General features: G+C 41.2%; 1 protein-coding gene across 1 annotated transcript in view; it reads right to left on the reverse strand.

Annotated features, from left to right (window-relative positions):
• LOC146692838 (E3 ubiquitin-protein ligase rnf213-alpha-like) overlaps positions 1-11509 on the reverse strand; it is a 46111-nt gene extending 34602 nt beyond the window's left edge. The window contains exons 1-4 of the mRNA XM_085433056.1: positions 11397-11509; positions 11094-11273; positions 2610-2755; positions 2349-2451 (exon numbers count right to left, since the gene is read on the reverse strand). Coding sequence (XP_085289182.1) covers positions 2349-2451; positions 2610-2755; positions 11094-11248 — 404 coding nt within the window. The 5' untranslated portion in view covers positions 11249-11273; positions 11397-11509. The remainder of the gene's footprint in view (positions 1-2348; positions 2452-2609; positions 2756-11093; positions 11274-11396) is intronic.
• Positions 11510-12382: the final 873 nt, after the last annotated feature.

The following is a 12382-nucleotide window of genomic DNA, read 5'->3' on the forward strand; positions in this document are numbered from 1 at the left end:
TTTGGCCCCAAAACCATGATTTTGCACAAATACCATGATTTTGCACAAATACTATGAATTGGAAGAAATACTATGATTTAGCAGAAATACTATGATTTGGCAAAAGTACTTAGATGTAGTAGAAGTACTTTGCTTTAGCAGAAATACTATGATTGAGGAGTAATACCTAAACATAGGAGAAATATTGATACACAGACACACATACACAGACAGTAAAGGGAACAGGAGCTGTGGAGAGTCTGGGCTTGGTATATGTAGGTCAGTTAAATTAGCTGCACCTGCTGTAGTCAGCCCTTACACACACAGACACAGAGAGAGGTGTGAGTTTTCTTCAGTGTATTTCTGACATTCAGGATTCCCCTCGAACAAATGGCCATAATTTCCTAACCGTAGAGGCTAGAACGGTCATTCAGGCATCGTTTTATTCAGAAGAGATGGGGGAATCTTCAGGTCTTCATAATTCAGAGATAAAATATAAATTATTAAAGATATATGACTTGTAATACACTGTAACTGTGTAGAGGCGAAGCAAAAACTGCCTTACTTGCTCTCAAACAACCTTTTGTAACTCTAAATCTATATGGAGCATCAAAATCATTCTTTCACCGTAAGAAACAGCAAGCTTTGGTGAACAGTCATGGAAATTTTCAGGGCTCTGTGGAAATCCATCAAAAAGATATGACGAGAGAAAAAAGTGGTTCATTTCCAGAGATTGAAATCTGATGAAATCTGAGCGAGGGACAAATTTCCACCCCTCAATCAAGTCTAACTCATCTCAGAACGGTAATAGGTGAGAAAATAATTCTTGAATTGTGAGCATCAGGAGTGTCTGAAGATATATCGGGACAAGCCTCATGTCTTAACTTCGCTTCGTTAAGGAGATATGACAATTTGAAAATGCCTCTCATTAGAGAAATCCAGCGGTGATTTTGAACAAACTCTCCATTGAGTTTATATGGAGAGTTTTCTGACTTTGTGTTACTCTGAGGAGATTTGCAAAAAATCTATAAGTCCCACAACAATGATAGTGACATTTTCTGAAAGCCAGCAAAAATACCTACGTTTTGATGTATAATGTGTGGGGCTTGAGTGGAAATTGAGCGAGTAGCAAGAAGTTGTTTGGACATGAAGAGAAAATTCAAATAGTTTCACTGTCCCCTCTGAGTTAATTGCATAGCAACCATAGCAACGCATGTATTTTCTGAAAAATCACAATTTTGCAACTGAAAACTCAAAGAGGGATAAGATTAAAACGGTAGAAGATCTGAAAAAGCTGAATCATACAGGAATAGCCAAATCATTTGAGAACATTTTAAAGTTTGAATGAAGTTTCTAGGTGAAAGTATGAGGCAGTAGTTAAGTTTCAAAGACAAGAAAGTTTTAGCAGAATTGTGGAAGTTTCCCATTCATTTCAATGGGACAAATTAAAGGAAAAAAGTGTAATATTTTAAAAAGTATAATAGTAATAAACACCAAAAGTCATAGCCGGCATTAGCAGAAAGAGCAGAACAGTTTAGAGTTTGAACGGTGAAAATAGCACAAAAATTGTGGAAGTAGATCCACGGCAAAAAGTGTACGGAAACACCCGGAATAATAAAGAATAAAGAGAAACAGGAACTCAATAGTGTGGATGCCTATTAAGGCATCCACACAATAAAGAGAAACAGGAACTCAATAGTGTGGATGCTTAAAGCATCCACACAATAATAAAGAAGAAAGAGAAACAGGAACTCAATAGTGTGGATGCCTATTAAGGCATCCACACAATTATTCCGCTGAGTTTTTCATAAACTCAGCGGAATAATATAATGAAAAATAATTTAAAAAAATAAAAAAATAAGAAAAGATATGATTAACAATACGGGAATATGTTTACATTAAAAAGTTAAAGCATACACCTTTTCATTTAATATTTTGTTTTCTTTACATGCAATTGGTTTTTAAAAAATTCTTTTATATAATTACAGTTCTGATTATTTTGTGTCTCATTTTTTGTTAACCTGGATGATGATGATGATGAAGAAGAAGAAGAAGAAGAAGAAAAAGAAGAAGAAGAAGAAGAAGTGTGCACTGGATAATTCAACTTTGAAATGCAATAATTTATCGCAATATGGGTGTTCAAGATTGTTATTAACAAATTGTAAGAATCAGTGTAACTTGTAGTAAAAGTGCTATCAGAGAATTCAGCTCAGGTGGCACAATGACTTGACTTGACTGATTTGTCAGGCCTGCATCACCGAATTGTGTCAGTAACAGAGATTCTGCATCTAAGTTGGACTCTTTGGAAATGAAATACAAAGAAATGAGGGGTTGCTCAAAACTTTTGTAGAATACTCTAGGTCACCTACCTGCACTTTAGTAGGAGTTTGAGGATTATTGATCGCACAGCTGGGTTTTTATCTGGTGAGTCCTCGAAAGGTGCTAAAGCTTTGGCGTCGATCTGTTTATGTTCTGTTTGAAAGTAAAATAAATATTATAAAAGACCAATAATCTTCAGAATTTTCCAACATGTGTCAATTAAAATTAAAAAACAAAGAAAAAATAGTACATAATTTTGACATGTACTATTGTAATCTTGATATGATATAGTGCTCTACAGTAAGTGGTACCTGTCTCAATCATCAGGCAGGACATAAGGTGGTTGATGACACCTCTAGTTGGAGGTGTATTGTCCTTGAACCACACAGTAGAGAGCAGATCAATAAAGAAACCATCACAACGTTGCCTGAATCCTGCATTTTTCTTGGTAGATGCTCTGCAGACATACAAAAAGTAAATGCAATATAAAAATGTTTAAAAACTGCAACAATTTGTTTTTATTAGAGATTACCAAATGTTGTTACTCTTTTTAAAGTTATTTCTTAAAACGATATTTTGTCAGTAAGCCACTTTTCTGATGGATCCTGTTTCACAGTAACACCCAGTCATTTACTACAGGGAGGAGGTAAGTGACGGAAGTGACGGACAAGGTAAGCGACTCATGTTGTAACTGACGTCAGACGCTGGAGATTTTGGCGGAAAATTAAAGCGAATGGTAGCTTAGAATTGAACAAATTCCTTTAAGCTTCAGTATTACCAAATACACTTATCAATTGCGTTGGGTCTGTGTTTCCACAGGCCCCGCTAGTTTAGAGACTTATTCCTCACGAAGAACACAAGACAAAACAGAACATCTTCAACCAGTCTTTAACTAGCCCAAATCCTTCAAAGAGAAGCTTTCCTCGCAGCTATTTATTCCCATAACAGTTACAGTTTACACAATACACCACAACACAACCAAGCACCAATGTAAACCCCCCCAATGGTTCTAAGACAAGGCACTGTGTGTCTGTGTGTGTGTGTGTCATGGGGGTGCGTTTGTGTGACCTCCTGCTCCTGATCATAAAAGCAGGAAGCTTACAACATCAAACAGAATCTTCACAAGGGATGTGCTTGTGATAAAACGGATAAAAAGGAATGTCTTGATCCTATAGTTTGAACTATGGCTACGTTCACACTGCAGGTCTTAATGCTCAATTCCGATTTTTTGATCAAATCCGATTTTTTTGTCTGCTTGTTCACACTACAAATAAAATGCGACAGCAAACGCGCTCTAGTGTGAACGCTCAAAGCGGCCCGCATGCGCAAAAGAATATGTCAGACACAACGCGCTCTGTTTAGACCCAGAGCAAACAATATTGTTTGACTGATGGCCCTTAATATAAAGACTTCGGACTTTACGTTTCCCAATTTTTGCTTTAAGTTATTTTGTTATTTACATAATAATGTAAATAACCTAATAATTATCCCTATTGCTGTTTTAGAGAGGAGCGGTGCTTCAAAGGATAGTTGCAGATTTCTGTCAGATTATACAGTACAAATAAAATGTTCACGTTTCTCCAATGCTGTCTTCCCAACAGTTTCACTGACATCTACACGGGATGGCCAGGAAGCGTTCGCGATGTCTTCTCAGGTGCTTCTCCGGAGCTGATAATTGGCGTCTGTCTTGTGTCAGTGACGTAAAAGACGGTGGTTTGACCATTCACACAGCAGTCGCTTTCTAAAACATCGGATATGTATCGGATTCAGTACCACATACTGTCATGATCCTGGGTCCTTTTGACCCAGCGTTTTGTGTTTTCTCTTCGTGATTTTGGTTCTGTTCTTCCTCTGGTTAGTGTTTACTCTGTTCTGCCCGTGTGTTCCTGTATCTAGTCCGCGTTTCTTAGTTTGTGTCCTTTCATGTGTAAGTTCCTGTTTTATTGTGAAGGTCTGTGTCTTATGTGAGTGTTTTCAGTTTGCCTCCCTAGTCTCGTCATGTTAATTACTCCCAGCTGTGTTCCCACCTGTATGTAATCCCCCTGTGTTCTCTGAGTATATTTAAGTTGTGTCTTCTGTCATAGTAGTTGCTGGTTCGTCTGTGTTATTTCCTTTCCACCCTTCTGTGTTGATTCTCTGGTCATTCTCCCTGCAAGTCACGTTCGTATTCCGGTTAGTGTTTTATTTAGTTTTCCCAGTTTAGAGTTTTCACCATTCTGTTCCTCGCCACCCTGTCTGTTGTACCTTTTGGTTGCAAATAAACTCACCCTCCACTTCAGCAGCCTGCAGTTTGGATCCATTATTATTCACACGGCTTGCCCCGGCAAACCGTGACACATACAAAAGTGACCCAGATCGGATTTGAAAATATCGGATTTGTGCCATTCAAACTGTTATACCATGATCGGATATGGGTCGCATAGGGTCAAAAAAATCGGATTTGATGCGCTTTCGCCTGCAGTGTGAACGTAGCCTAAGACTTTACAAATTTAAGCACCACAATGACAACATTCAACAATTTGACTTAACAAATTGTCTTACAACTAACAACATTTGTCTAAATCATCTCCAACACCCTGGAGAACAAGAGGGAGAGTTTAGAGGCTCTCCAAGATTACACTGATCAGTGCTTCAAGGATCTCGTAATGAAGAAGTGCTCTTCCCTGGCCAAATCTGAGACGCCGTCATCGAAAAGATGCCGCCCGGCAGATTCCCCCGGCAAAGATATTGCAGACATCCTTGAGTCAATCGACAAACAATTGTCCAGTTACGATACAAGGCTGTCCTTGGTGAAGATTCTACACCGGGAATTTAAATCCTTGTGAGAATCCCTGGAGTTCAGCCAGCAGCAGGTGGAAACGCTCACTGCTGAAAATGCCATGCTAAGGGAGTCGGTGAAATGTCTCACTGAAAATGTTACCCAGCTAAACAGAGAAAATAAAAAAATAAAAGAGACAGTCATTGATCTACAAGCTCGTGGCATGCGAGATAATTTTTCTGGTATTCCAGAAGCCGCTGGAGAAGACGCGGAGACTACAGTGAAAAGCTTCATCAAAACCCACCTGAAGCTCCCGGAGGACACCGTAAAGAACATCGCCTTTGATAGAGTGCATTGCATCTGACCCATGCGGGCAGCGGCCAGGAGACCACGTCCTATTATGGCCAAATTCGGCCACTTCAAACAAAAGGAACATGTGAAAAGTCACGGCAGGGAATTAAAAGGAATGGACTTCAGCATAAACGACCAGTTCCCAAAAGAGATCCTGGAACGACCCAGGGTCCTCTTCCCCATCCGATGCAGCTTCATCCAGAAGCGGAATCTTATCTTCCCAACAGACAAGATTCCGCTACACCCTTTCCCTATCCACTCACACTAACTTGCATTAACATCTGTTTAACTTACCAATATCAAATCGCAACTTAAGTGTGATTTCATAGCAGAATTAACACAGTCACTCTCCATCAGTGGTTTAATTGGAATGTTTCCGGGTTGTTTTTTTTTTTTCTCTCCCCCCCCCCCTCTTTTTTATGCCGTTTACCCTTGTCCTTGGTGTCTTTCTTTTTATTTTCTTTCACTGCTTCGATCACCTGGTTCCAGACTCATCCACAAACAACATCCTTTATTTCGACACATACGCACAGCACGATCACGCACAGTCATGCGCTCAACGGCAGCACATTTACATCAATCAGACAGCGCACACAGACGTATAGGATACACACACTTAAGTCAAACGTACTCATATTAGTAAATATGCACACACATAGTCAGACTCAGGGAGCATCTCGCCACACATTTTTTTTCTCTCTCTCCTTCTGATGCATTTTCTCCACCTGTCTAAACAACACACACAGCGTACACCCTTAGTTATACAAAACACATCGATGGGCGCACTAAGGTTTGTTACATGGAATGTAAATGGAGCTGGCTCCAGAGAAAAGAGGTTAAAAATATTTAACCAACTCAAAAAAACTACAGGCAGATGTCCTTTTACAAGAGACCCACAGACCTCATAGAGGTTCAAATGAACTTAAAACACCCGAGTTTCCTAATGTGTTCTCAGCTTGTTATAATTCTAGACAAAGGGGAGTAGCAATTTTAATACATAAAAATATTAATTTCACAGTACTCGATACAGTTATAGATCCAGAGGGCAGATTCTTAATCATTAAACTATCTGTACTTGATAAAAAGCTATGTATTGTAAGTGTATATGGTCCAAATGTTGATGATTGTTGTTCATGACGCGTTTCGGCTTGTGGCCTTCATCAGGGTCCCTTATGAAGGCCACAAGCCAAAACGCGTTGGTCAATTATTAAAGTTGTTCATCTTCTCTCAAGTGTTGCTGGAGTTCCTGCTTTGTGAATTCTTTCATCCTCTCCATGCACCTTGGAAGCAGGTGAAGTTGTGCCAGAAACTTTTTGTTGCGATTTATCAATACAGCAGGAACTCAGCGTAATTGGCAGTCCACAAATATAATCAAACAGTACATGAGCAACTTTGGCCTTTGCGATGCATGGCACTCCCTTCACCCCAACAGTAAGGAATATGCTTTTTTTCCTCACATGTCCATCACTCCTACTCTCGTCTGGATTACTTTTTGGTCAGCAGCTCACTGCTGAGTGACATTTCAGACACTGAGATTCACCCTATAGCTGTCAGTGATCATGCTCCTGTATCTTTCAGACTAATACACAAGAATAATACTACGCCAAGTAAAAACTGGAGATTTAATACATCACTACTCAAAGCTGAAGAGTTTATCAAATACTTTAAAAAAGAATGGACTCTATATTTAGGCTATAATGACACTCCCGGAACATCAGCATCTGTTCTATGGGAAGCAGGGAAAGCTGTGATGAGAGGTAAAATAATTTCTTTCTCATCACATAAAAAGAAAGAAGAAAACGAAAATATTCAGGAATTAGAAAAAACCATCAAATCCCTAGAAGAAGCCTACGTATCACACCAAGATCAAGAAATATTGAACAAAATACGCAAAACAAAACTAGAATTAAATGAGATAATTGATAAAAAAAAAATAATCTTAGTACAAAGACTACACTTACAAAATTATGAACATGTTAATAAATCTGGTCAATTTCTAGCAAACCAGCTAAAAATAAATAAAGAAAAAACAACTATATGTGCTGTTCAAGATTCATCTTCGAACACAATATATGAACTGAAACAAATAAATAACATTTTCAGGGATTTCTATAAAACGTTGTATTCACCAGAAATAAACCCATCTAAAGACTAAATTGATCAGTTTTTGGACAACATAACTTTTCAAAAATTATTAGACACTCAAGCAATGGCACTGGATTCGCCACTGAACTCCAGGAAGCCCTGATAAGTATGCCCAATAATAAGGCTCCAGGTCCAGAATTCTACAAAGAATTCTTAACGATTCGAGCCCCAATTTTTTACAGAACGTTGTTGGAAATCAAAGAAAAGGGCAGACTTCTATCAAATATGAATTCTGCAAACATTAATCTCCTGCTAAAACCAGGCAAAGACCCTGTATATCCCTCAAGCTATCGTCCAATATCCCTTATAAATGTAGACCTTAAAATAATCTGCAAAACTCTCTCAAAGAGATTAGAGAAAATAACCCCCCTCTTAATTCCTCCTGACCACACTGGTTTCATAAAAGGTAGGCACTCATCGGGGTTGTGGGCCGGTGGGTGTATGGAGGCTCAGCCCTGGCGCAGGGTGCCGCCGGTGCATCAAGCCACCTGGGGGCTCTTCAACTGGTGGGGGAGGCTGTTACATCTTGCAGGAGGTCTCCTCTCTCAAGGGACTGACTCTGCAGGTGGGGAGAGATATAGGAAAGGTGGAGGAAGAACTCAGCCTGGGTGTCTACTGTCTTGTGTAGTCTGGAAGATAGGTGGATGACAGGGTGGGTGCAGTTTTCTCTGTGATGGGGTCAGGTGGGCTGCCCTGGGCTCTATGGGGCCGGGTGGTGCTGCTGAACTGGGCCCCGGTCCGGATGGGCCTGGGCCCCCTTTCCCTAGTGGGTTGCAGAGTGTGGGGGTGCCTACTAGGGTCAGCGGGGAAGCTGGCCCCAGGGAGGGGCCACTTGCCCCTCCCTTCCTTCCCACCCCATCTCCAGCTGCCTCCCTCTTCCCACTCCACCGCAATCATCCACACATGCAGGGCCTTGGGGTAAAGGTGTGTCACCAGGGTGCAGGGGAGGCATCCCCCCCTCTGTCCCCTTCTGGCTGCCTGTGCCTCAATTTTATCCCACAACTTAGTCATTCACATTACTCACACTTACATATAGGGCCTTGGGGGTGGTCACGCTACACGTCATCCAGAAGACCATCAGGGTGTACGACCTCACCCCTGGCGTCGTTGCCCACTTCTCAATTTTAAATACACATAGACACTGAGGGCTATCAGGAGGGAGGGGCCATGCGCTTACCTGCTGCTCTCTGGCAGGTAGCTCCATGCCCCCCTGGATTTTAAATGCACCTTAGAACACACATGCATCAACACTACATATGAGCGGGCGGAGGGAGGATTGGAGTCTTCACACACCCCCGTTTCTCTGTTGCCTGTTGGGGTGGGGGGGGGGGGGGGGGGGGGGCTAGGAGGAGGAGTTGGCCGTCCGATTGGGGTCTGGAGTGTGGGGCCTCCCTGCTGCTGCGGAGTCGGGGCGGTCTGCTTCTCTCCACCCCAGGGAAAAGGGTCACACTACCTGGGTCTGGGTGCAGTTTCCCCCTCCAGGGGCAAGGGTACCTAGACCTGGGGTTTAGAGTACGCTTGGGGAGTGTGATCGTGTGTACAGTGTCTATTTATGTCTGTCTCCACGTTGGGTGAGTGCTGAGTAATTGCATATGAGAGCATGAAGGTCGGAATGGATGTTTGTATCTGTGTGTGCCTGTTTGTTTGTGTCTATATGTCAGGTTGGGTATCAGACGCCACCTCTCTAGGGACATCTCAGGCCTTCCATGGTATGGAGGCCTATCTCCCCCCACCACTCCCCCTGCCAGTGGCAGACGCCCTCAGACATCGGTGCATTGGTGGTTCTTTGTGTCCGGGGATGGGCGTCCAGGTACCCATCGGCTCACTCCTGGTGGCTGCTTGTCGGGGCTCGGGCTCCTTCGGGGGTGGGGTGCCCCCGGCCTCTTGGCCTGGGGCTCGGTCACTCTGGCACAGCTGGCTGCCGGCGGAGCTCACGGGTACGTCACTGCAACCCCCCCTGGCTTCTGCTCCGCGGCTGCTGGGCGACCCCTCATCTGGGGCTCTCCTTAGCTCTTTCCGGGATAGTGGCATGGTTGCCCCTCCGTTGGTCTTTCTTGGTCTCCTTTGCTCTTGGGGCCTCTGGATGTCTGGAGCCTTGATCTCCTCCATACCTGCTTCATGCCCAGGAGGACGGGGCTATGGCTCCCCACAACCTCTAGCAGATCATTACATGAAGGAACCTTTTAAATACAAGCGCGCTCATGCTCACAGGTGTACACACGGGTGCTCACACAAACAAACTACACCCTTTTTGGCTCCTACCTCAAAGCACACTGTGCGCTGTCGATCTTACGTGCTGCACAATAATGTTTAATATTTAGTATTTACTGTTATATTCACATAGATCATAGCGATGATGTTGTTTATTATATTGCTCTCTTTTTCTTTGCTTGTTTTCTGTTTTTTCTTTCTCAACAGGTGATCCAGGTGATTGATATATGTATTTTTTGTTTTGTTGGTTTTTGCCCTATATCACCGTCCCTCTTCCCCACTCTTTTTCTTTCCCTCTTTCTTTCTCCCTTTTCTTTTCCCAAGTGAAGTCTGTCCCGTGTTCAGCAAATGAAAATAAAATAAACAATAAAAGCAAAGGTGAATCAAATAGACCAATACGGCAAGGCTGGGATGGTCCATTTGGTAAAGTAAATCCGTTGGGCATCTTTCTTTGCCTTTAGACAACAATTCTGATGGCAAAAGAACCAAACGTGACAGGCAAAAAAAACAAAAAACAAAACAAAAAACAAAACAAAAAAAAAAAACACCAAGTGATTTATTACTGTGGGACAACATGAAGCTGTAGATTGAAACTGGCCTGCACCCTTGCACCCAACCAGTTTGGATCTTCTTTGTTGTTCTACTGAAGAACACACATTGGATCTGATATCTCCAACCATCCATTATCTCAAAAATTCTTGAAAGAGTAGTTTGCAAGGTTTCAGAGCTCATCACAGTGCAGAAACAGTGAAGTGAAGATCACAAGTGATCTTCTTAAGGCCACTAACAGTGGACTCATCTGTGTGCTTGTCCTGTTATACCACAGAGCAGTGTTCAACACTGCTGAACATAGTATTTTATTACAGAGATTAGCGCATACCATAGGTATTATAGGTACTGTGCTGTAGTAGTTTAAATAATGTCTATCAAATAAATTCCAGTTTGTTCATATAAACGGGAAGTTTTCTTTATAAACAAAGTTTATTTATGGAGTTCAACAGAGTTCTGTGCTACGAACACTTCTGTTTACATTATAAATACTTCCCTAAGGCAGTATCATTCAAAAACATAGCATAAATTTTACTTGCTATACAGATGATACTGGGTATAAAGCCAGATAACATACACCAGTTGAGCATGTCTTAAAGATTTGAAAATTTCCTACTTCTCAATTCAAATAAAGGTTATTATACTTAGTCTTAAAAATCTTATAAACATGTGTTTAAGACTCTACAGCTCTATTCCAAGATGATGAGAGAAGAGTCTCTTTGAAGTTTTACAGGCGGTACATGCTGTAAAATTTATTTTTTTTTAAATCTCAAAAACTCACCGTAGATCTTCAGAGACGTGTGGCTGGAAGTCATTTGGTAATTCTTGGCGACACTTTGGACAGGATGTCTGTCCTGCATCAAGACTTTGTTTTATACATGTTAAACAATAGATGTGATGACATGGCAGTCCTACTGGTTCCTGTGGCTCGCTCATGCACACTTCACATCCAAGTCCAAACCTTCATGGAAATGTGATTAACTTAATTGTAGCTAATGAACGTTATTCAATATTTCATATTTAATCATTTAAAGGTAAAAAAAAATAAAAAAGAAGGAAGAAGAAATGCCCGAAAAGTCATTACCTGAAAATCTGATTAGTTGCCTCGTTCTTGCAGGACCTCAGGACTTCAGCTACAGCTTTAAAAGCCCCTGTAGATCTTACATCTACATTTCTCTTCAGAACATTAAATGTAATTTAAATCATAAACAGAACAGTTTAGTTGGCTGAACAATCATTTTATCTTGTCAAAACAAAATTGTGCTAAAAATGACCAGTTTATAGTAGTAAGAAGATCCCTTTTGTATATGGAGCACAATACTTATAACTGGCAGAATATAATGGCCATTAGAAAGCCCACTCACCATGCTTAGCTTTTTAATGTGGTTCAGGACCAGTGTCCTGAGCTGACTGTCTTCATTTTGAAAACCCAGCAACATGTGCTCAACAAACAGTGAGAGGGTGTAGATGTGCTTCCAGCCATTACTGCAAAATATTACAGACCATGATCACAGTTAGTTTGTTGTCAATTCTTTTCATTCAACAACATAAAAGAGTATTTTACATCTGTGCTAGTGTATTTCCCAAATACACTAGTTACACTAGTTAGCAGAAGTGGTGAGCACACATTTAAAAATTACAAAAAACAAACACAAAAAAATTAGTTTAAGTGTTCTTTTGTTTTGGGGATGCCTACAATGTGAAAATTCTCTGTATCAAGATCACTAATAGATTGGAAGACTATACACATCTGATCTGAAAATATAGGAGGAAAATGCTAGGTATATAAATCTTTAGTTTTATAGTATATAGTGTGAGGGATTTCTTAGGTCCCCAGGAAATTCAGCAGTATTGGAGAATAGTGGGTATGTTAGTGGAAAGTAACGTAAAGGCAGTAAATGTAGCATTGGCTAGGTGATTGCTATCCGGTCTTTAAGTCTGACGTCATTAGCCGTGCCTGGGCCCAAACTCCGCTGCAGGTCCCTAAGTCACACGATCACTGCGGGATCACAGAGTTAACAACTGTCTAAATCCTTTCATCTGTAATAAAATGACCAGCGTTGCTGCTCT

This window comes from Copadichromis virginalis, linkage group LG15 (genome assembly GCF_057382275.1).
Source record: "Copadichromis virginalis isolate Kocher_CV1m ecotype Utaka linkage group LG15, C_Virginalis_male_GT1.1, whole genome shotgun sequence".
Taxonomy (NCBI): domain Eukaryota; kingdom Metazoa; phylum Chordata; class Actinopteri; order Cichliformes; family Cichlidae; genus Copadichromis; species Copadichromis virginalis.